The sequence below is a fragment of the Telopea speciosissima genome, chromosome 4, assembly GCF_018873765.1.
Source record: "Telopea speciosissima isolate NSW1024214 ecotype Mountain lineage chromosome 4, Tspe_v1, whole genome shotgun sequence".
Classification (NCBI taxonomy): domain Eukaryota; kingdom Viridiplantae; phylum Streptophyta; class Magnoliopsida; order Proteales; family Proteaceae; genus Telopea; species Telopea speciosissima.
Window position 1 is genome coordinate 12,128,433 of NC_057919.1, and position 25,137 is coordinate 12,153,569.

A 25,137-nucleotide genomic window follows, 5' to 3' on the forward strand; every position below is an offset into this window, starting at 1 on the left:
TTTCATTCTTGGACATCCCTGCTATTTTTTAAATTATATTTCCTTTTTATAGCCTTTTTTCAAGAAAAGGAAACTCGTACATCCTTTATACGTTTTTATTGGTGGTCAGCTCTCCATACTGGTAGTAACAAAATCGGCCACAGGCATTCCTTCATAGAGGCTACCATATGATTTGAGCAACAATGCAAAGCAGATAGTGTGTGACAAAAAATAATTTATGATTACTACTTTCTACATCGTCGGAATGTTGACCTCATGGGAACTATCTGAAATACATGATTCATAATAAATGAGTTCAAAGTGAGAAGAATGACCATACTGACCGTTCAAAGTCATCTGGATACCCATATATCCTCTCACGGTTGAAAAGTTCCGAATGGTTTACAGGTTCAATAAATGTTATTCCAATACCATATACGACACTGAATAGGAGAACAATACACAAAATCAGCATGTAGAAGAAAATCTTGATGGATGAATGCAATATACGATTGACTTCTCTTTTTCTTTTGGGGGGGTATTTTATAAAAAGAGTATATCCAGGATACGAAGCTAATATTCCTATGGCTCATCTGTTTCCATGTAAAAGGTGGAATAGGAAAGATTTCCTATAAAATAGGATTTTCCGATATTTGCTTTGACACAAAATTTAAAAATGACACTGAAAGTAAAATAGAGTAAAATTTTCATGTAAAATGTCATTTGCATAGAAAATTTTACAACGAAACAAACAGGGCCTATTTAAACAAGAAAAATCCTTTCTGCAACTTTTCTCACCTCCTCCTTTTTGTTGTACATTAGCTATTCTCTTTGCTAACACAATTGTTATTTATCAAAAAAGAAAACCAGTTCTCACCCAGTCCAGATTCTGTTTGCATGCCAATGACCATTGAAGAAAGAATAAAATTCTGCCTCAACTTTCCTTAATCCTTTAACTTGCTTCAAGTCCAGGCTAGCATACCTGTTCAAAGGAGGACTTCTAAAGTTAGTAAGCAGAAACATCAAGTTACCTTGGCAAGGTAGTTGTAAATTTTAAGCAATGAAACACCTAGCCAACATACCATAGTATGTCCTTTTTCCAATAACTTGAAAAGGATTTTCAAAGTCAAATGCATATAAGTGCAGAGCTAATAAGAGGAAGCCAATCGATCCTTCCACTCCCTCTAATTTAAAAACAATTATAAAAATGGTTGCCACTTGGGTTGAGGCTGTAAGGTTGAGTTGCCACAGTGAAGACACAGGTTTGTGTCTTAGAACAGCAACTTCATGCAAAAAACGCTAAAGGTATGACTGTCCCCAGTCTGACCCTCCCGTGACCTTGCGAAAGTGGGACTTCTACCAGGATATGGCCTTTTTATGTAGAAGTGTAACAGCTCAAAAGGAACTATGTTCATCACATCCTAAAAAACTTCATGCAAGACTACCATGGGTCATTGACTTATTCAACCACCTCTAATTCCAAAAACTTCTTCATTAAAGGTGGGGGAAAAAAAACAGAAATATACCTATCACATCCGACATACTTGGACCATTTTGACAAGAAACTCAGTATAAGCTGTCACAAACCTAAGAGTACTCTAGTTTTTAATTCCCAAGGGTCGTAAATGATATAATAAAAGGGGATATTTTGATATCTTTTATTTCTTTAGTATCTTTGAAGATGGAGCAAAGAGAGGAAAATTTGTGATTCATCCATATGCATATGGTGCAAGACTAGGTTTCCTAGTTTCTATTTGAAAAAATTATTAAGAATTGTTTCTCTACCCTAGAGGTACAGGCATACAGCCAGCTTTCCTTTTACTGTTTTCAATAAGTTCTCCTCCAGAAAATCCGTCTCGGAACCCATTTCTGGCTTTGGTTAACTTTACAATTGGATTCTCAATCTTCATGTAACTTACCCACATGCATCCTACATGTATCAACACTTAATATGATTCACCTCAGCATAACCAGACATATTAAACTGTGCAATAATTGTATATCCCCTCCTTCAACATTTTAATGTCAAGTTTTGACTCCAACACATTTACTCTCTGCTATAGAAACCCAAGACTGACATAACAGGTGCCTAATGGCTGGCATGAATTTTAACAAATGGTGTAATTTTTGACAGTTCAACTCCAAAATGACAAGGTGAGGATATAACCATCATTTGCTAAATTCTTCATAAGTAAATTGAAAGAGACGCGCATAAAGCATACTTTGGCAAGATAACCTCAGATAAGTTTCCCTTTCTTTGTAGGGCACAAGATAGGCCAGTCACATATGATGCCAAAGGTCCAACTGCAGCCACCGGTGCCATTTCAGTACAAATATGAACAATGTGAAATGCATTCCTGCATTTAAGACAATAGAACATATGAGTATAGTTACAGACAGAAGGATGAACAACATAAAATAGGTGAATAACATTCACTATAAAGTTCATGACTTGGACAAGAATTCATAAAATTTAACTTCTCAGAATAACTCAAGACTCTTCATGTATGAAGCATAATTCATTTCCAAATCACCACCCTTTCTTTCTGAAATGCCAGATCTGGGAGAGAATGAGGGGAAGAGGGGTGGGGGGGACCAAGAACCTTGAGAGATAATGGAGGAGAGGGGGGGAAACTTGGGAATTCCGGAGGAGTAAATAGATCTAGCCCCTAACAAATTAAAGAAGACCCAATTGGGGTGCCAGGGGTCAAGCCAAAGGGAGATGGAGGAACCATCCGCAATAGTAGAGGAAATGGCTCTAAGCGCCAGAGGGCAGAGGAGGAGGATGCGCCAGACCCAAGAGGCATCCGAAAGGATGGGAATGGTCCAAATGGAGTGAACCCAATAATGTAACAAAGCCTATGACCTGGAGAAAGCCTATGACAAAGTCCCCAGAGATTTAATCCGGCATGTTTTTGCGAAGAGAGGGGTGTCGAGTAAATATATAGATGTAATTAAAGATATGCATGAGGCTGTGATGACTAGTGTGAGATTTGTGGGAGGCCAGGGCAAGGAATTCCCAATTACGGTTGGGTTACATCAATGATCAGCCTTAAGCCCTTATTTGTTTACGCTTATCATGGATGAATTAACCAAGAACATCCAAGACGAGGTACTGTGGTGTATGCTCTTCGCCGATGATATCGTTTTGATGGATGAGACAAAAGCAGGGATCAACGCTAAGTTAGAGATGTGGAGATCAACCTTGGAAACAAGAGGCTTTAAGATTAGTAGATCGAAGACGGAGTATATGCTGTGTAACTTTAGTTACACTATGATAGATAATGACATGGTGAAAATTGAGGAGAGTGAGATACAGCCGAGTGACTATTTTAGATATCTAGGGTCTACCATAAACAAAGAAGGTGACATAGATGATGATGTTTCACAAAGAATTAAAGTGGGATGGTTGAAGTGGAGAGGTGCGATCAAAGTACTGTATGACCGCCACATTCCTTTAAAACTTAAAGGAAAGTTCTACAAGACTATTGTCTGACCAACTATGATATATGGGGTGGATGTTGGACAGTTAAGAAGTGTTATATAGCGAAGCTATGTGTTGCAGAGATGAGGATGCTAAGATAGATGTGGGCAAAACTAGGAAGGATAAAGTGAGGAACGAACGCATTAGAGTTGATGTGGGAGTTGTCCCGATCAGCGACAAGCTCCAAGAATATCGTCTGAGGTGGTTTGGCCACATGCAACGGAGGCCTAGGGACGCCCCAGTAAGGAGGAGTGATCTGATCCCGATTGAAGGAGCTAAAAGAGCTAAGGGCAGGCCTAAAATGACCATAGGTGTGGTTGTGAAGAATTACATGCATAGCCTGGGGCCTGTGCCAAGTATGACCTTAGATAGAACCTATTGGAGAGCAAGGATCCACGTTGTCGACACCATGTAGTTGAGATTTTCTTGGTTTCCAGGGTTATCCTCTTCCCTCTTACTTTTCCTTTTTTTCATTTTTTCATTTTTCATTTTTCATTTCCCATTTCTCACTTTTCTTATCTCATTTCTGCATTTTTATTCTTCATTTCTCTTACTTTACTTTCCCTAGGTGAGAATCTCAGTTTTCCATACTTTGTCTTGTAAGAATCCATGTAGCCGACCCCATTTAGTTGGGATAAGGCAGAGATGCTGTTGTTGTTGTAATGTAACAAAGAAGGTGTCACTAAGTTGTAACATTTTATCAGAAAAGCAACCTGTGATGGATGGCATACCGCTTGCTTTTATCTGACCACTGGCGAAGTTCTGCCAGCAGCTCAGCATCTCTTTTTTGCTCGATGTGAGAAAAAAAATCACCCACAATAACCTTGTTGTCCATGACCACCCTTCTGAGATCAGATGCCTCAACAGTGTTAATCATGCCTGTTAGTACCATTGAATCTATTCGAAGCAACAACTCACAGAAAGTTGACGGTTTGGCTGATTTTGGCAGGGCACCTGACAAAACCAGGGCATCATTAGTCCCATGTTAGTTTCAGAAGATGCCTGACTACCTGTTAAGATCAGAATATAATTCACACAAAAAAAAAGACTTCTTTTCAACCACGATTATCATGAAGTCATCATTTTGACAAGCCTTGGAACATCTCAAATGTAATTCACAAAAAGAGTCTTTAGCCATTATTTTGACAAACCTTGGAACATCTCGAATGTTATTCACAAAAAGCCTTTTCTGTTCAACTCTTTCCAGTTTCCCACTTTAGCAGGCATTTTTTATATTAAAATTATTTGTTGAAACTAATTCCTTTAGGAGATTGTATCATTTTCGTGTATTTACCATCTACAGGTTAGATTCAACATTTATGGTCTTCCATCTTATACTTGAAGACATTGCCTCATTGTAAGACACTAGCAAGGGTCCCAAAGTTAAAGAAACATGAATCTATGTAAATGGATCCCACTGAATGACTTTGAAAACTTAGATACCATTTCTGTTCAGTAGTAAACATGCTAATGAATAACACTTCTGACTTTAACATTAGAATGTTTTATGTACTCGTGTACATAGACGATATTCCAAAGCATTGTTCCCAGTTCTTCCTTTTTTAAACCTTCCAGAAAGATGGCTGCATTTGTTGTTTAATAAAAAATTTCACACTACATTTGAAAGATAAATACTTTACATCCTCCACAGAAACTTTAAAAAAAAAAAAAAGGAAATGTCCTGCATGCCACCAGACTAGCCTGCGTCCTCTCACATGATTTTTTTTATCTTTTTCTCGACACACTCTCTCTTTTTCATCCTCCCCTGCCCCCCTATTGGAAGAACCACCATCGCCCCCTCTCACTGAACTGCTTCGGGATTCCTTCCCAAGCTGCGGGCACGGTGATCCCCCTCCCTAAAAGAAATAAAGTTTTTGAAGTTTTCAATAAGCGCAGGATAAGAAGTAAGATGTACGGAAGGTTTAACCCTTGGTGGAAAATGGCTGAAAGTCCCACGGTGGTACCGCCACCACTGAGACTGTCACCTCATCCTCCCCCCACTTTCCACCCCATCCCCCCCCCCTGCTTTCCATCCCATCCGCTAGCCCTACCTCCAGCCAGAGTGGCTTGAAATTCCCTTTTCACCCAACCCCTTCCTCTGCAAGGGGAGGGCCTACCCCTGCATTTTGAAACCCCCCCCTCTTCCATTGGAGATTCTAAAGTGACCCTCCGCCCCTCTGGTCTCCTGAAATCCGCTGCCTCAAAATTGCCTAACGCCTTGATCAGCCATTTCATTGGCAGCAAGCCACCCTTCCCCATTGTCAAACTCTCCCTTTCTAAGCAGTGGAAATTATCAGGTTCCCTAGACTCTTACCTGCTTGATAATGGTTTCTTCGTTTTCAAATTCTCTTCTGAAGAAGACAAAGCTAATGTTCTCTCCTTAGCACATCGGTCAGAAGCCAATTCTGCTCCGGCAATGGGATTGTTACCTCAGCTCCAACGAATCAACCTTAGCTCCATTCCTGTCTGGATCACCTTACCGGGTCTCCTTCTGCACTACTGGTGTGAAGAAGATCTGAGCATTGTGGGATCTGTTGTGGCCAAGCCATTGTACTCTGATGCTCACACAAAAAAAATGGACCGCTTGGCCTTTGCTCGAATATGTGTTGAAATCCCAGCCTCTGATCCTCTGCCATCTTCCATCAAGGTCTCAAATGACGAAGGCTTCTCCTTTAACCAACCTATTGCATACAATTGGCTCCCTCCGCTTTGCTTCACCTGCGAGGTCTTTGGTCACTCGACTAACCAATGTCTTCCCTGACACCCAGGTCTCACTACAAAAGCATCACCCACCCAAGCCGCTACTTCAGGGACCCCTCCCAGTAAGCCTTGTGAACCCTCCACCTCCCTTGAGCCACCGCCCCACCTTAGGTTTCCCCCAACTTGACCTAACACACATATCACCACCCTATACCCACTCCCCCTCTGGCTCCCCCTCTTAGCCCTTCCCTTAACAACCGTACCTCTGCTAGCCCTATTCGGAGGCATAGCCAGAAACGTTGAGCCTTCAGACTTCGTTAATAACCAACTTCAGGCACTCCCACTGGCCATATTCCCTATTGCTGGTCCATTCCCCTTCCTTACCTGCTGGTCCCAACCTCTCTGCATGCTTGTCATTTGTCATTGCCACTGACATCATTCCCCTTGTTTCACCTGTTGTCCTGACATCTGCCCTCTCTCCTGCCTGCCGTCCGACTGCTCTAAATCTCTCCATCTTCTCCCCTGATATTGCACTGCTTCAGTCAACAACGCCTTACCTGATCGTTGCAGAAGCCTCGAACATTCCTTTTCCTCCCCCCTTCTCCGCCTCGCTCTCTTGTGGTCACATACTGTGTTGATTCAACCTCATCCCTTCCCCCCTCTTTTACCCTTGCCTACCATGTCCTTGTGTGTGGGGCCTAATCCTGCCAGGTCTCCCGCTTCCCAAAATCTTTTCAACCATAGTTGCGTGTAGAACCGTCCTTCTTTGCCACGCATAAGCAACCCTGCAGTTGGGCTCTTTCCTTTGGTCAACCCATCATCCCCTCTTCTATGGGCCCTTCACTCTTACCCACCCAAGTACAAGGCCACCCCTCTCCTCTCTCCAATCCTAAATCTCCTCGCCCATCCTCAACCCACCATCTAGGCATGCTCCCGTCTCCATCTGGGCCTCCCATTTCTCCTCCTGTCTCTTCCAAATCCAGCCCATCCCCGCCTTTCCCAAACCACCACTACTTGAATATGGTTCGTGGGTTGACCCTCCACCCTACCGCCCATTCTCTTCCTTCTCCCTCACCCGACGTCAATCACGACAAGGCCAATCTCCTTCATCTGCTAGGCTCCGCTACCGCCTTTACCACTCAATTCAAGCAGGGCCAACCTTCTTTCCGTTATGGCCAAGATTCCATCTCCTTCGTCTAACCTCCTCTCATCCAAGGGTACAGGTGTCGTCGAAAAGGGCATCCCCCCTCCCATGCTTCCCCTAGCCCCTCCTCCAGGGAGTCTCTGTTGTACCCCTCCATCCCCCTTAAATGAATCAGTACACTATTTGGAACATTAAGGGCCTCGATTCTCCGACCAAACAAGTTGAAGTTCGTTCTCACATTAACTCCCAACAACTTGCCTTTACTTGCCTTATTGAAATGCATATTAAAAGTCTAATGCCATCCACATTGCCTGATCAATTGCCCATTCTGCTCGAACTATCTTCATCATCCCAATGGTCATATATAGTGGCTCCAGGATCCCTCCTCTCTTCTCGTCTGTATTCTCTCCTCTTCTCAGTTTATGCACCTTAAAGTCTCTGATCCCACTAGTATCTTCCAATTCCTCCTCATTGAGAGGTCTAATCTTTGGATTGATATCCGAAATCTTGCTCCCCCAGCTGGTTCTCTCCCCTGGGCTTTGGGAGGAGACTTCAACGTAGTACAATTTGCCCATGGAAAATAGGGTGGTGTCCGGCTTGATGTCCCTTCCGTTGATGCTCTTAACGAGTGCATTTAGGACATCGGCATGGATGACCTTAGGTGGTCAGGCCTTAAGGTCACCTGGCATAACAAGCGATTTGGTGACTCTAGAAGCGGTTGTAAGCTTGACAGATTTCTAGTGAACGAAGTATGGCCTACCTCATTCCCTCATCCCATGCCTCGTTTGATTCCCCAAGAGTTTATGATCATAGTCTCTGACTCATCAGTGTCTCCATTCAGCCTTACACCTCCTTTGGTCGTAAGCAGTTCAAAACTTCAAATTTTTTTATATGTGGTCCTCCCATCGTGATTTCCATGCCATTGTCTGTGATGCCTACCCATTACCTTCTTTAGGAAGAATATCAAAAGTGCTCTCAAGGTCTGGAAATCCTCCTCCTTTGGTAACATCTCCTCAAGTATTGCTGATTTTCTTGCCATTCTCTCGAATATACAACTTTGTCTTCAATACGACTTCCTCAATGGCCCTCTCACCACTGAGAATAAATTTTATTCCTCTGAGCTCCTCTTTCTTCTGGGCCAAAAAGAGAGCTCCTTCCGTCTAAAATCCATAATCAAATCATTGTCCCTAGGCGACTCCAATTCTGCCGACTTCCACTGATCCCTTAAAGCCAGAACTAACTTCAACTCCATCACCAAGCTCTTGACCTCTAACAGCTCCCTCCTCTCCTCTGTTGAGGACATCAAATCTAAACAGAATCGCCTCTTCTTCAATATCTTCAACCCTTCCTCTACAATCCCTGATGGCTTGCTTAATAAGTTTATCCCTCCCCCTCTATTCGCCTCCCTGCATCCTATCCCCTTGGTGGAGGAAATTCTCTTTGCTATTCTCTCTTATAAACCAAATCGGGGCCCCGATCCGGATAGTTTTAGTCTGGGCTTCTTCACCTCCTATTGGGATATCTTAAAGCAAGACCTTGTCTTGGCTATCCGTAGCTTCTTCTTCAACCCTAGCCAGGTCAAAGGCATCAACCAATCCTTCCTTTCCCTCATCCCCAATAAAGAAGGTGCGTCCTCTCTGACCAACTTTCGTCCTATCTCCCTCTATAATCTCTTGTACAAATTCACTTCCAAAGTTCTCACCAATCGTCTCAAGCGAGTGGTTGGTTCCCTTGTCAGTAACAATCAATCAGCCTTCATTTCAGGTAGAAGTATCTCGAACAACATCCTTCTCTGTCACAAGCTTGTTAGAGGCTTTGACTGCTATTCTCATCCCCCTGCTGCCCTCATGAAGATCAACCTTCATAAAGCTTTTGACTCTTTGTCTTGGGACTTCATTATCAGTGTCTGCACAAAATGTCCTTTCCCCTTGCCTTTGTCAATTGGATCCACCATTGCATCTCCTCTTCCCGTTTCTTACCGCTCATCAATAGCCTGGCTGGTTTCTTCACCTCAGTTGGGATCCACCAGAGCTACCCCCTCTCCCCTTACATCTTCTCCCAGGCCCTTAAAGTCCTCTCCAAAAGCCTTCAGTCTAGTATGGACCAGTGCCTCATCTCCCCCATGCCTAAATGCAAGGTCCTTGAGCTCTCCCACCTTATCTTTACCAATGACCTCATATACTCTCCAAAGCCGATCCCCCCCCCCCCATTGATTCCATTTTGTCCTATTTGCTCTAGTTTGGAAGTCTGTCTAGTCTTCATATTAACCACCCCAAATCCCTCCTCTTCATTGCTAGAGTTCCTAAGGTAGTTAAGGCTGACCTGCTTGTGAGATCTGGGTTCACCTTGGGCTCTCTCCCGGTTAAGTATTTGGACCTTCCTTTGATTCCTTCCAAGATAACAGCTCACCATTGTTCGTTCCCCTATCCTTACCCTCTTGCACAAAAGGCTCCAGCTTTAAAAGGGCAAGCTGCTTTCCTATGTCGATCGTCTCAAGTTGATCCGTTTTGTGCTCCAATCAACTTACATTTAATAAAGGGGGCATTTTTGGTCTTCTATAGTCCATTTTGAAGATGGAGTCCCTCACGCGCGCATTCCTTTGGAAAGGTTTTGAATCTTCTAGGTTCCCCTCCCCGATCAGTTGGTCCACCGTCTGCCTCCCTATTGATAAAAGATGTCAATTGTGCCGACATTATCAAGCTCATTTGGAAGCTTGCGGCTAAGAAGAAGAGCATTTAGGTCGACTGGCTCTACTCCCGTCTCCTCTGCAATGACTCTATTTGAACAGTTTCTCCTCCCCCATACGCATCCTGGGCCTAGAGAAAGATATTGTACCTCAGGCCTCTTGCCACTGGGGCTATTACATCCCATATTGATGATGGTTCCTCGACCTGTTTTTGGCTAGACAATTGGCACCCTCACGAAGTCCTTCATCTGGTGGGGTAACAGTACTATTTAAAGGTCTGGTTTCAACAGGGAAGATTTGGTCTAGTATCAATTAAAGGCCTTCTGGTAGTGGTGATTTGGTCTCGTGGTCGGCTTCTTTTTCGGGGTTGTTCAATGCCAAGTCTGCCTGGGATCTTATCAGGGCTAGCGATCCCCCCCTCAGTTTGGAGTTGGGTTGTCTAGTTCTCTAGGTGTTCCCCGTCACAGTTTCACATTCTGGAGAGCTTTGTCCTACTTCCTTCCTACGCAATCATTTCTCATTAAACGGTAGATTCCCTTCCCTCCCAATTGTTTCCTTTGTTGGGCTGCTTGTGAAGATGTGGATCACCTTTTCTTTGATTGCGCTTTCCCTTCCTCTATCTAGAACTCTGTGTTGGCCCTAGAGTCGTCGCATCCTGCCTTATGACAGAGAATGAATACGGGTGAACATGTCCTTTGCAGGGAAATCTTGTTGTGATACGGTCGGTAAGCTGGCTTTTGCTGCCGCTATCCACTACATCTGGTTCAAGCACCACCTACGTCAATGGCCCACCAAGTCCAGATCCTTTCAGCAGATCTGGGACTCCATCTCCTTTGAAGTAAAAGCTAAGATTGATACTGCCCCTTCTTTTTGTGTAGACACACCTAGAAATAGGCTCATTGTTGACCCTTGGGGTCTCTCCTCCTCTATTCTCCAGGCCCAGACCTCCCCTTTATAAAGGCCCGGCCTTTTATATTGTATTCTCCTTCTTGCCCTTCTCTTGGTAATGAGTTATTTATTCACCCAAAAACAAAATAATGAAGTCATATGCCTGACGTAAAGATTAAAGAACTGCATAATAGATTTATCAAAGCTAAATTAAAGTTCAACAATAACTAAAACCATGAAAGAAGTTGCAGCTTTGGAAGGGCAAGCTTCTCTCCTATGTTGGTTGCCTTCAGTTGATTAGATCTGTCCTCCAATCATCCTATATTTATTGGTCTGGTCTTTTCGGGTTGCCTCAGCCCACCATTAAAGAGCTGGAATCCCTCATGTGTGCCTTCCTTTGGAAAGGTTTTGACTCCACCCATCAGTTTGGGCTTTTGTCTGCCTTCCCAAGGATAAGGAGGGCCACAATTTGCGAAGAATGAAAGAGGTGAACAATGTCGGTATCCTCAAGCTGATCTAGAAGATAGTGGCTAAGAAGAAAAGTATTTGGGTAGATTGGATTTACTCCGGGTTGCTTTGAAATAACTCTATTGGAATTCTGCCCTCTTCTCCTGATGCTTCCTAGGTCTGGAGAAAGATCTTGAAGCTTCGCCCTCTTTCTTATAGGGCTAATGTAGCTCTAAATAGGAGAAGGATCCTATTAGAGGCCAAGCAACAGGATCTCAATGGGCTGCTGGTTCGAATGGGCAGAATTAGGGTTAGGATTAGGGATTTGAGCTAGCGTTTTATTTAGTAATGATGTGCAGGTCAAAAGGAAGCTAATGGAATAGGTTTTGAATAGGTTTAAACAGAAATTAAAATTCTGAAACTCTAGGGTTAGGGTTTGGGTTTTGGGTTTTAGGAAAACAATGGAATTTAGGAATTAAAGTGGTGTTTAGGAGCTGGGCTTGGGATCGAGTGCTCTAAACAGAAAGGGGGAGACTCGATAGTAATTTGGGCTGAATTGGATGGCTAACTAGGTTTGAACAGGTTTTGACTATTTAGGGTTTTAGTGGAGATGAAGGGGAATTAGGGTTTAGCTATAGAAGATGGGGCAGCAGGCCAGGTCGAGTGGAGGGGTTAATGTAGTGATTCTATGTCTGAAGTTTGAGGGGATTTGGATGATAGGATATGGCTGGACAGAATTTAGAATACTAGGGTCTATGGAGGTTGATGGGAATTAATGGAGACCTAGGGTTTTGATGGGATTCAAATAAAATTAAAAATAAAGGGGGCATCGATTGGGAGGGAAGAAGAAGGAATGAAACAGAAAATTAAACCTCAAACTCACCACAGGAATCCACCAGCAGCAGCTTGACAATTGAAGGAACCTCCCGATCGTCTCGATGCAAGGAGTCGCAGGAATCCACCCACCCTATCCACCTTGAAATCCACAAGGATACACTCACAAAGGAGCAGGAACAGCAGCAGCAGCAATCGGCCAGCAGCAACAGAGTCTTTTTTAATTTAAAATTCAATGTGGGGGAGCCCTCCACGATTTACTTATTTATAATATGGCTTTATGCCAAATCCTAGTACAAATTAACATCTTCTCCTTCACAAAATCGTGGAAGGGAGAGATTTAAATCTAACTTAACTAATTAAAACAGTAAATTGACTAAGATACCCCTATTAACTCAAATTAAAAGAATCTAACTTAAAACAACTAATTTAAAAGAAAATTCCATACTAGCCAATAGGATTTAAGGACCGATTAACCAATAGGAACACTTCACTTAAATTAGACCAATTGAACCAATTGGGTGCAACCAATTCTAAACCGGTTCAATCTAAAAACAGGAAAATAAACTAAGTATGTAAAATAATATTCCTAATCTATGGCTCCCTAATCAAGCCCTAAGTTCAGGGCTTCTTCTTCTTCTTCTTCTTCTTCTTTCTACTTGGAGCTGCATCAGGGGTTGTTACCTGCAGGATTGATAATGGTGCCTCTACTAGTCTTTGGCTTGACCATTGGCACCCAAGAGGTGTTCTCCACTCAGTCGGAGCAAGGGCCATTTACAGTATGCGCTTTTGTAAGCAATCCTTGGTTGAGGACATTAGTCGGCCAGATGGTTGGGCTCCTCCCCCCCCACCTCCCCTTTGTTGACCGAATTTTGGAACGCTCTTCCTTCCATCCCCAAAATGCCCACTGGTTCTAGAGATGATGTTGTTTGGTCTCCTTCTTCTGGCCTCTTCAGTTCCAGGTCGACGTGGGACCTCCTCATCAGAGGTTGTGGCCCTATGTCTCCTTGGTGCAAGTTGGTTAGGTTTAAAGGCCACATTCCCCACCACAGCTTCTCCGTTTGGCAGGCCTTTCCCAACTGCCCCCCAACGCAGTCCTTCCTCATTCACCTTTATATCCCTGCCTCCCCATCCTACTACCTTTGTTGGAATGCTCTTGAAGACGTGGACCATCTCTTCTTCGCCATAGTTCTATATCTCGCCGAGATCTCGGCAAGATTTCAAAAAATTCGAGAAACTCGAGCTCCTCAAGGCGGGTTTATAATCGATATATAAAAACTGCAATAACTCAAAATCTCGAATATCTCGACCGAAAGTTCGGCAAGATTTTAGTGCTTTTGTACAGTCTCACCGAAATTTTGGAAAAATGGTACATTGCACACTATAAAAAGGCACTAACTCGAGACAGACTTCGAAATTCAAAGTAACTCGAAAGAGAAGGGGGGGTTTTCGTCTAGAGGAGGAAGAAAACCTTGTTTCTTGACTTTTTGGCCACATCATCACTCAACACTACTGGGATACACTATTGGGGGTTTGCCACATCACTACGAAGAGATCGATTGCTACTTATTATGGAAGAGTTGGGACATGGAAGACTACGGTAGTAGGGTATCTATGACGTATGTATTTGTTCATTGTACTTGGGTTGGGTGTCTATGTAATATGCATTGTTCACATTTCACTATCTTTGTAGTTTGTGGTAGAAATTTTAAGTCTTTTAACTATTTCTTAAATAATTATTCAATATTATGTGTCTTCATCCATTGTTGCATAATTTACTTGCTTACTTGCCAATTATGTCTCATAGCACTCAAATAGTGTGTAGACTAGGCAATTTTACATTAAGGGATTGACGTTTACTGCCAACCAAAGACGCAAATACAAAACACCAAATTGGGTGTTTTTTTTTTACAATTTCAATATTTAAATATGTTTATTAAGCCTAAAACAGGCTTCTCTAAAAGTTTCGGAGCCAACTGTGGCCATTTTCCCAACGAAAAAATAAGCACAAACTCGCCAAGATCTCGGTGGTCTCGACCTGGTCGAGACGAGTTTTCGAACGAAGAATCTTCGCTTGTCCGTTGTCCTCTTTTGAGTTTTGATTACTTTTTATTTTTCATGTAATAGCTTTGGATCCTTTGATTCCTTTCTAGAAGGATTCCATTCTAGTTTTCCTTGGTAGCCATTCTATTTTGTATTCTAACCATTGGCTATTATAAATAAAGGAGAATGGGCAGCTAGCCTACCATTTTGAAGTTAGATAATTAAAAAAAAAAACTCTAAGCGAGTGTGTGCTACTGTGGTGATTCAGTTGCAGTCAAGGTGGTGAAGCCAAGCCATATCCTTTCTTCCACTTCTCTTATTTTTCTTCTTCTTCTTCTTCTTCCTTTACTGTTCTACAGAATTCCAACAGCCAGATACATCAAACCGTGGCCTATATTGGTGATTTCTAACCTCTATTTTTGTGTCCTAGTCTTAGTCCTATTGTCAGTCTTGTTTATCTACTAACATTCTGCAGGATTTCATCAAGTATACCCTCATGTGATGCATGTCTCCCTAACCAGTAGTTGGATGGCTTCCAAATTTTATTATGGTATTTTACTCCTGCCCCTCTACATTCAATCCAAGTTTGGTGTTCATCCAAGCAGCCGTTTGTGAGTTTTAGCTGTTTTTCTTCAAGTTTCTAATTCTGTCTCCTTAGTTTCTAATTTCTGTTCTTGCTTTTTTCTGTTAATCTAAACATCATCTCTGTTGATATTTTAGCCATATACTCACCCCATTAGAACTTCTATTATCTATAAGTTCCAGCCCCGTCAGATTTATGGTTATTTAGTTCTAATCCTTTTCAATTTCTGCCATATTTCTCAGTCTTAAGGTTCACTGTGATTCTGGTTTCCTAAAGGTGTGCTTAATGTATGTTATTTCAGCCTAGCTTACATCATCAGATTGTATATCATACAAAGCTAATGTAGCAAGGATAATGACATGTATGTGATGTCCAACACAGATATGAAGTGTCTGACAGATCACTTTCAGAAAAAATATGCATTTTATTCTATATAAAATTACCTGATTCATGTAAAGGTGCAATGTAATAAAAATGTAATTAGATTAAGCTAGTATGCTTAAAAAGAATATAAATAATAAACGTACCCAACTAAAAGTGATAAACAATAGACTGCGCTTTCTCCAAATAAATTTGTCAACATCTACAACTCTGGGTGTGCTCCTTCACCTCGTCCCTCCTAGAGCTATCTACAACTCTGGTCTCTCTAGGCAGGCCAAGGTTGTTGACATCATTCATCTTGATGATTGGGCTCTCCCAATTTCGTCTTATCCGGCGCTTAATGTTATTTGGAATGCTTTTTCATCTATCCTTAGAAGACCCTCTAGGAGGGGAGATCGAGTAGTCTAGACTTCTTCTTCCTCAGGTTCCTTCAGCTCCAAGGCAGCCTGGGATCTCTTGCGATCCAAAGGCCCTCCTACTCCTTGGCGGGGAAGCTTCTTTGGTTCAAGCATCACATTCCCGTCATTGTTTACGACTTGATGGGTCTTCACCAACTGCCTCCCAACGCAATCCTTCCTTTTCCACCATCAAATGGCTGTCTCCTCCTCGTACTGCTTCTGCTGGATCGCAGTTGAAGATATCAACCATCTTTTTTTAGTGCCCCTTCTACTCTGTTTGGAAAGACATCCTTGCTAAGTGCTGGTCCAGAAAACGTTGTATTCTTCCTTTCGCAAGGGAGTGGATCTAGGTGGATATGACCTTCTCGGGGTCTTCTTTTTGTGATTTTGTGGGAAAGCTAGCCTTCTGCGCTGCTATTAATCACATTTGGATGGAGCGAAATCTCAGGAAATGGACCTCCAACTCGGTCTTTTTGCTAGATTTAGGATTCCATTTCTTTTGACATTAAAGCCAAGATTTCTTTGGTCTCTCTCTCTCTCTCTCTCTCTCTCTCTCTCTCTCTCTCCCTCCCTCCCTTTTTTAAGGGGTTGTTGTAGTCCTCTTTCTCTTTGGTAATGAATTTTTTATTCACCCAAGAAAAATTTGTCAACATCTTTTTACATGTTGACACAAGACAGTCCGAAACATCCAAATTATACAAATTGGAATATACATGTTGAAGGGTATGATGATTCATTTACAAATCATGGCAATGATTGTCGTCAAGGCATTCAGACCTTAAAATCCTATCATGGACCCTCCATATGTTATAAATGTTAAACCCAACATAAATACCAAGAAAATATGGCGCAGGGCCATAAAATATGGTACTCACCTTGGCACCACTATGTGTCACCTTGGGGCCATGGCAATAGCCAGTCTTGGCACGCCTCGGTGCAATAACAACTATAATGGCAACCAGACTTCATTGGACATTTAGGAGCAGGGTGAGGATATTATTACCTTTTGCAATGGTAGCCTGTGTTCCAAGCTCCAACTGTTCTATTCTGTCCATCAGAACTCGTTTCTCTTTCTGTGCTTTATTCAGTTTCTCAATTGCCGCAAGCCGTTGCTTGTTCAGGTGGATAATATCTAAACATTCATCACAGAATGCATAAGGAAGAGATAATAGAATAGTTTTACTGCATGCAGCATCAAGCATAAAAATGTCAAATGTGAACCACTTATTAACGTACAGGGGTCAGCACAAAGACTTACTCTGTTGAGCATCTCTAAAAAATTTCCAAATGTCATTTTGTTTCAGATCTGGTTGTCCTCTAATGGACGAATGAAATGACTCCTTATAATATAAAAATCAAATCCATTCAGTAAACCAACAATAGATGAAAGCAAAATAATAGGACAAACGTCATGGCAAGACACATACTGGAGGTATCTCCTTGTTATGATGCCCTTCCAACCTAGAGTACAAATGAATAAACATGTCACTGAAGCAGTTACATAGAGGAAATGTTGAAAACATAATAACACTGTCACTTACTCCATCCTCGAAGGTCCAGAAATTGAGCTGTTTGCATTCGCATCGTTCCTGAAACAAAAGATCAAGCTATTCAAGCTATTAAAAGAGTACTTCAATTTTATAAAATCAAAGTACAAGTTTTTTCTATTTTAAATGGAACAAAAGCAGAAGCAGCAACATTTGGGGAAGGGATGGTATCCATCCCAATAAGGAATATGATAATTTGGGCATTTAAATACCTGCTTCTGGTTTTTATTTTTAGCGAAAATATTTTGATAGCATTCAATCTTAAGAAAGTAATCAGACGAAAGACAACCTCCAACACAGATGGCATGACTTCCACCCTTGTTGGTGGTTTTGCCAAGGCAGTGTCAGCTGGCCAGCAATTTTTGAGGATTTGTTGTCCACATCATCAAAGCAAGGGTTGATTTTCAGCCAATCTGACTTCTCCATGTCTCGGACTAAGACTTTAAAAATTGCTTGAAAAACTCACATCTATTCAAAGAACAGGAACCATTGAAAAAACAAAGGCAAAAGACTCACATATGGTTGAGATTAGGCCACCAAATTTGAAATTTGGTGTATCAAGCACAACTCCCCATCTATCCAATAGTCGAAACAACCAAAAATTACTGTCATCTCAGCAGCAAAGGTGGTGATCGGATGACAAGGAAGGCTATCAGAGATTAATCGGCAGTCTAATATATCTCTCCCACACTCGGCCAGAGATAGCCTATGCAGTAGGAATTGTTAGTCGATTCTTATATGACCCACTTACTACACATCTCGAGGCAGTTTACAGAATCTTGAGATACTTGAAATCAGCCCCTGGAAAGTCTCTTATTCTCCAACAATAACAATCTTCAGTTTAAATCATTTACAGATGCTGACTGGGCTGGTTCTATTGATGATAGACTTTCTGCATCAGGTTATTGTACTTTCCTTTGAGGGACCCTAATCACCTGGAGAAGTAGGAAACAGTCTGTTGTGTCCAGATCCAGTGCAGAGGCAGACTACCGAGCAATGGCACAAGGAGTCTACAAAGTAGTGTGGCTCAAGGTGTTACTCAATGATTTGGGCATAGCAGTTGCCGAGTCTATACGTCTATATTGTGATAACAAAGCCGCAATCAACATAGCTCATAATCAAGTTCAACATGAGAAAACCAAACACATTGAGATTGATCGACACTTCATCAAAGAGAAACTAAAATAAGGCACCATATGTATTCCTTTTGTCACTACAACAAACCAATTAGCAAATGTATTTACAAGAGGCCTCCATTGTAAAGTGTTTCACCCACTTGTATGCAAGTTGGGCATGCAAGACATATATGCTCCAACTTGAGGGGCAGTGTTAATGGGTGTCCAGGTTCAATGTATTGTCTAGGTTCGATGTATCTTGTATGTGCTAAGGTGGAGCTTATTCATCTCCACCTAGCATACCTTATTTGTGTTATCATTCCAATCTATAAATAAAGTGGACCTCTGTCCTCTAATGACAAACCAAGTATTCTAATATTCAATTTGTAATTCATAAAAATGGTGCGTGGAGTAATAAAGATGCTTCTCAGGTAGTGGAATTGTCACAAGATCTCATTTGGGCACCCTTTATTGCAGCAACAGCCAGCTTTGTTTTCTCCTCTAAGCCGATGAACTTTGAAACTGAGGCCATTCGAAATACACTCCTTTCATTCTGAAGTCTGAATCTTATGAAAATAGTGATTGCATCTGATTGTCAAAGCCTAATCAACTCTATCTATAAGAAATAGCTACCTCCTGGAGTCCTGGGGCACCTCCCCACTGTTGCCCCAAAAAAAATTCCAAATTTATCAAGGGTGTTTTTTTCTTTACATTTTGTTCAAGTTAGCCACAGCCTCAATGATGAAGCACACCCCTTGTTCGCCTTAAACCCTTGTATCTGATCTCCCTTCTCTACCGGTGCCCCCATTCTTCTCAACAATAAAATCCATTTGTGTTCACTTGAAAGAAAAAAAAAAAATCTTTCCAGCTTCAAAACCCAACAGAGAAGAAACCAGTCTTAGAGTAAGGGTGTCAATTTGGAACCGAAACCGCCCGCGTAAAACCGTACCGTTGCAAAAACAGTACGGTACGGTATGGTCAAACGGTATTGACCACGGTACGGTACGGTACGGTATTAGGTACAATACCGTTGGTATGTACCGAAACCATACCGTTTTGAAGGGTGTAGTTGTAAAATTAAATAAATAAAAGTTGAAAAGGTAGTTCAACACGCAATACCGTTTTTTAAGGGTATAGTTGCCTTTATTATATTTATACGTTGGGCAACCAACTTATAAGGACTGATTGACTGAAGATGTTTTCTCACTTTTCTGTCAGACGTTTTCTGTCACTGTCACATCACCTTAAATATCTATGCAGTCAACTCTCAGACTTCACTTTTTTCTTTTTTTTTATAACAAATTATAATTCAACTCCCAAACTTCACGCACCACAAACAGCTAGACCCTAACTCGTACCGTTTTCTATACTGAATCTATACCGCTTTCCATACCGTACTGAAACCATACCGTAACGGTACGGTTGCGGTATTGAAAATAGGGTTTCTAAACGGTACGGTACGGTATCGGTATTGGGTACCTATTTTTGGTACCGTACCGAAACCGTACCGTATTACCGAAACCGTACCAATTGACAAGCCTATCTTAGAGCCCAACCCTCATAGCAACACCAAACAACTCTCCCCCTCCCCTCCTCCCCCCCCCCCCCCCCTCCACCACCAAAAAAAAAAAAAAGAAGAAAGGAACGTATTTCTTGCCACCTGCTCTGTGAATGAGGTTCCAAACCCAAAAACAAATGGTCAATTTATTCTAATGAGTTGTTTACAGGCAGCCTGACCCCTAATCTGTACATAAGGAAGTAAACTTGAGAATGTCAATTGTTGATATCAGACACGAAGAGGTGCCATAGATGATAGAACCATGTAGACTCATACCTTCCAAACCATATAATTTAAGGCAATGGTATTCCAAGAACAAGTATAGCAAACCTGCAGCAAATTAGTCCTTGGGTGCCATCACGTCGTCTCAACTAAGAATCTAAACAAAACTTCATTGGATGACAAAGGATGAAACATATTTTTGTTGGAATCCTTCAGTCCCAGACTGACATATTCATCAATTACAGCTTAATCATAACTATTTATTAAGAAGAAACTCAGTTGTTATCCGAAATTGCCATTCGAACATTCTTCAGATCTCTTGCAGGCAAAGTGACCCCGGCGAACTGTTACTGCATAGATGTTCTTCCCCCCCCCCCCCTCACAAAACAAAATTTATCGCGGAATTTGAGTTTAGGATAATATAAATTAATTAATTACATTGCAGTAAGAAGCATCGGGAGCTTAAATTGATCATGAAACTTTACCTCAAGCAACGAACTTCACAAGCTCTCAAGGGCTGCCCGTTTGTGGGGAAGTACTGAATGAAACGACGATGAGGCGTTGGAAACCCGGCATTTACAAGAATCTCCATTAACTTAACAGCCTCGCAGCTCTGAAATATTGGATTCTCCGGTTGTCCCAAAGAGAGAGAAAATGACAGAGAGCGCTCCCGAAGGTGTCTTTCTGGATTTTATGCGTTGGGAGTATGTGTGACCGTGTGAACGACCTCTCTACATCCTTTTGGGAAAATTACATATACCTCCCTAGATTATGCCTTAGAACAAATATCCTCCCCTGCGTAGGCCAAAATAACACGGGTTTCCTTGGTTTGAGGAAATATTTAGAATTTTTATTGTATGCGGTTTCCTGACCGGTGCGGTTCCCTAGTACCTCTCACGAGAGGAGGGTGGACCCCACCCAGGCAGAGTGTTTGTTCAGGTGCCCTAGGTGGATCCCACCCCTCTCTTGTGAGAGGCACTAGGGAACCACACCGATCAGGGAACCGTAGACGATAACGATTCAAATATTTACAAGCATGTCTAGGATCTTTATCTTCTCAGTTGCCTGTCCAGTACAGTTCTTAGGTTTCTCTCATAGGGGGAGAAAATGACCACCTTATCCCCTACCCAAACACATTGCCCGGGTGGGGTCCACCCCCCTCTTATTAGAGACACTAGGGAATTGTATTGGGCAGGGAACCTGAGAAGATAATTTTCGAGCAGGCCTATTCCGTTAGATAGTTTTTTACGGTTTGTTAAATTAAAACAAAAAGATGATAATGCCCCTACTTCCCTTGAGACCTATTAGGCTATTACAATTCAATTCCAATGTAGGATAACCAATATCGAATCATCAAGAATTGGGATTGGTGGGGATTGAGCTCGTCTGCTTCTTGGGGTTGAGCGGCCATCGTGCTACGCTGAACTCACAAGCCGCCATGTGGATTCCATGTCGATCCAATAGTTGGTAGAACGAGCTCAATTCAAAATTCAAATTGCCGCTCAAAATTTAAAAATGTTAGGCCATCGGGGAGCTCGGCCCCTTTGGGTCAAACCATACTCTCATTTTGCTCATTCCTAAAAAAATATCGTGTTGACCGTGTGTATGATTTTCAACCCATTAGTTTATGTATCATCATTTTGAAGATATATTATACTAAAATTTTGGTTGTTAGACATAAGGGTGTTCTCCAAAAACTTATTTCTCCTTTTCAAGCGGCCTTCATTAAAAGAAGGTAAATTACACCTAATGTGGTTATCACCCACGATGTTTTCTATTTTCTTAAGCGACAAAAGGGTAAAGGGGTTGGATGGCGCTCAATATGGATATGTTGAAAGCATATAATAAGTTAGAATGGGGATATCTTAGGGCTCCGTTTGAGCACTTAGGGTTTGCGTGACATTGGTGTGACATGATTAGATATTTCTTTCCCACAGTTTCCTATGGTTAGTTATATGTGCACCATATATAAAGAAAGTGATAGAGATGTTTCAAATAAAATGTTGTTCTCCAAAGTTTTAGCATTATGAACATAAGTTTGAGTGAAATGTGATGAAGGATATTTCTATCATGTAGTCCTGGGTAGTTTGGTTTTGTGGTCAAACATGCACCAGTTCAGATGTTTCTTTCAATGTTGGTATATTCGACAGATACCAGAGCAATTATAGACTTGAACATTGGAAGGCTACCAAGGAGATTTTGATGTGTTTGTAGGTACCATGAATCTTATGTCCACATACAAGCAAACCAACCACCGTGAGGTGATCGTTTTTTATGTTTTATAAAACTTAATTTTTTACTTGCTACGATGCCACATCTTAGGTTATGACTATAAGGAACTTTATCTTAGGTTTTCAAGTGGTAGTAGCATCTCAAGACCACTAATTTATGTGATAATGCATCTTATGCCCACTTCTCAAGAAACAAGAAGCTCCAAACTATGAATGATCAAGTAAGGAATGGTTAACCGCACATATTAGAGCTACTCCCAAGATGACCATTCCTTGCTTTATCATTCATAGTTTGGGCGGAATTTTTTTATTTTTTTAGCACATTTTAATCCTAAGCCTAGTCAATGACATGGGTACTATGAATGATCAAGTAAGGAATGGTCAACCGCACATATTAGAGCTACTCCCAATATGACCATTCCTTGCTTTATCATTCATAGTTTGGGCAGAGATTTTTGATTTTTTAGCACATTTTAATCCTAAACCTAGTCAATGACATGGGTAAAATATTTCTTAGCCCCAGGGCATTCTCGTCCAATTTAAACGCCGTCCTTTGGTTTCTATTTGATGCAGTTGGTTGTATCATCAAGCATTAAAAGTATTATTATAATGCCAAATACTGGTGTAACAAATATGGTCAACCGCATATATTAGAGCTACTCCCAATATGACCATTCCTTGCTTTATCATTCGTAGTTTGGGCGGAGATTTTTTATTTTTTAGCACATTTTAATCCTAAACTTAGTCAATGACATGGGTACTATGAATGATCGAGTAAGGAATGGTCAACCGCACATATTAGAGCTACTCCTAATATGACCATTCCTTGCTTTATCATTCATAGTTTGGGCGGAGATTTTTTATTTTTTAGCACATTTTAATCCTAAACCTAGTCAATGACATGGGTAAAAGATTTCTTAGCCCCAGGGCATTCTTGTCCAATTTAAACTCCGTCCTTTGGTTTCTATTTGATGCAGTTGGTTGTATCATCAAGCATTAAAAGTATTATTATAATGCCAAATACTGGTGTAACAAATTTTTGCGATACACCTTAGTGGGGACAGATAAACAATGGAGGTCTGAAGTAAGTCTAGGGAGAGATCTTCGATCCTCCTACCCCATATTTTCTAAATAACAGTAGTAGATAATAAACAGTGTAACAATAATAAGTGATCCTCTTGGATCCATTGTCCGACCCCTCAGTGGGTCCCTTGTATGGCCCACCAGTGGGTCATACGGTCAGTCTTGCACTTCAAAGAAATAACTACAATGTCATCAAAATTGTTATTTATGGGGATCGAAATGAATTTTATCCTCTCAAGTGCGGTGCACTGTCCAATGCACCACAAAAGTCCATCGACGGTGGCCAAGGACATGTTCTAGGATCTTAAAGGTAAATAGGTGCCATGCCCACTGTCGGATGCACTTTTAAGTTGCATTGGATAGTGCACTGTATTTGGAGGCTAAATATCCAAAAATTAATAAACCTCATTGGTTTGAGTAAGTATAGGGGGAGATCTTCGACCCTCCTACCCTACCCTTTCTAAATAATAATCGTAGATAACAAATAGTGTAACAATAAGCGATCCTCTCTGGACCGAAGAAAAAAAAAGGTAATCCTCTTGGATCCGTTGTTTGGCCCCTCATTGGGTCCCTTGTATGGCCCATCAATGGGTAATACGACCAGTCTTGCACTTAAAAAACAAGACTACAATGTTATCAAAATTGTTGGTTATGGGGTTCGAAATGAATTTTTGTCCTCCCAATGCACTGCCCAATGCATCGCAGAAGTCCATCCGATGGTGGCCAAGAACATGTTCTTGGATTTTAAAGGTAAATAGGTACACTGCCCACCAGCGGATGCACTTTAAGGTGCATTGGTTAGGTGCACTGCCCACCGTCAAATGCACTTTAAGGTGCATTGGGTAGTGCACTGCACTTGAGAGGATAAAGATCTAAAAAATAATAAACCACATTGGTTTGAGTAAGTCTATAGAGAGATCTTCGACCCTCCTACCCCACCATTTCTAAATAATAATAGTAGATAATAAATAGTGTAACAATAAGTGATCATCTCTTTACAGAAACAAAAAAAGGTGATCCTCTTGGATCCATTGTCTGGCCCCTCAGTGGGTCACACGGTCAGTCGTCTTGCACTTAGAAAAAAAACTACAATGTCATCAAAATTGATGGTTATGGGGTTCAAAATGATTTTTTTCCCTTCCAAGTGCAGTGCACTGCCCAATGCATCGCAAAAGTCCATTCAACGGTGGCCAAGAACATGTTATTCGATTTTAAAGGTAAATAGGTACACTACCCATTGGCGGATGCATTTTAAAGTGCATTGGGTAGTGCACTGCACTGCACTTGAGAGGATAAAGATCGAAAAAATATATACCTCGTTGGTTTGACAAATCTATTCAAATAGAACTGTAAAAAATTACTAGATGACATTAACATAAAAATTGCTGGCTATGGGGTTCGAACCCATGCGCACTTATGTGCAGAAGATCTTAAGTCTTCCCCCTTAACCTCTCGGGCAAACCAGCTTTGATGTACTAATAAAAAAGGTATTTTTAACTAAACACGTAACTTTATTACTCATAATCCCGACTAGATTCAAGGCAGTTAACGATTTTTATTAAACTAACTGCAATCTATGATGGCAGTCGCAATTACTTCAACCCGAAGTTAACGACTAAATATCGTATTAACTACTAACTTTATCTTTGTAAGTATTCTATTGGTTACGTATTGAAAAAAAAAAAAAATTCTATTGGTTAGGTTCTGTTTTCAACTTATTTCTTTGGCGCCGGATTCTTGCCTGTGTACGTTCTAAAATATTCACACGTTAAAGAAAAGTAGTCAAAACTTCAAGTCTCCATGGAAAGTGAAAA

At 41.4% G+C, this 25,137-nt stretch overlaps 1 protein-coding gene and 1 non-coding gene across 4 annotated transcripts in view; both read right to left on the bottom strand.

Moving 5' to 3' along the window:
- LOC122659738 (probable starch synthase 4, chloroplastic/amyloplastic) overlaps positions 1-20,714 on the bottom strand; it is a 63,210-nt gene extending 42,496 nt beyond the window's left edge. For all 3 annotated transcript variants that reach the window (XR_006332536.1, XM_043854851.1, XM_043854852.1), the window contains exons 1-9: positions 20,495-20,714; positions 17,109-17,156; positions 16,995-17,028; positions 16,826-16,907; positions 16,571-16,699; positions 4,195-4,417; positions 2,202-2,336; positions 857-961; positions 324-422 (exon numbers count right to left, since the gene is read on the bottom strand). Coding sequence is in view for 2 of the 3 variants with exons in the window: in XM_043854851.1 (XP_043710786.1) it covers positions 324-422; positions 857-961; positions 2,202-2,336; positions 4,195-4,417; positions 16,571-16,699; positions 16,826-16,907; positions 16,995-17,028; positions 17,109-17,156; positions 20,495-20,601 (962 nt within the window). In the remaining variant the exon portion in view is untranslated. The remainder of the gene's footprint in view (positions 1-323; positions 423-856; positions 962-2,201; positions 2,337-4,194; positions 4,418-16,570; positions 16,700-16,825; positions 16,908-16,994; positions 17,029-17,108; positions 17,157-20,494) is intronic.
- A 3,992-nt stretch (positions 20,715-24,706) lies between these two features.
- TRNAL-UAA lies at positions 24,707-24,789 on the bottom strand. The gene has a single exon. It is a non-coding gene; the product is annotated as a tRNA-Leu (tRNA).
- Positions 24,790-25,137: the final 348 nt, after the last annotated feature.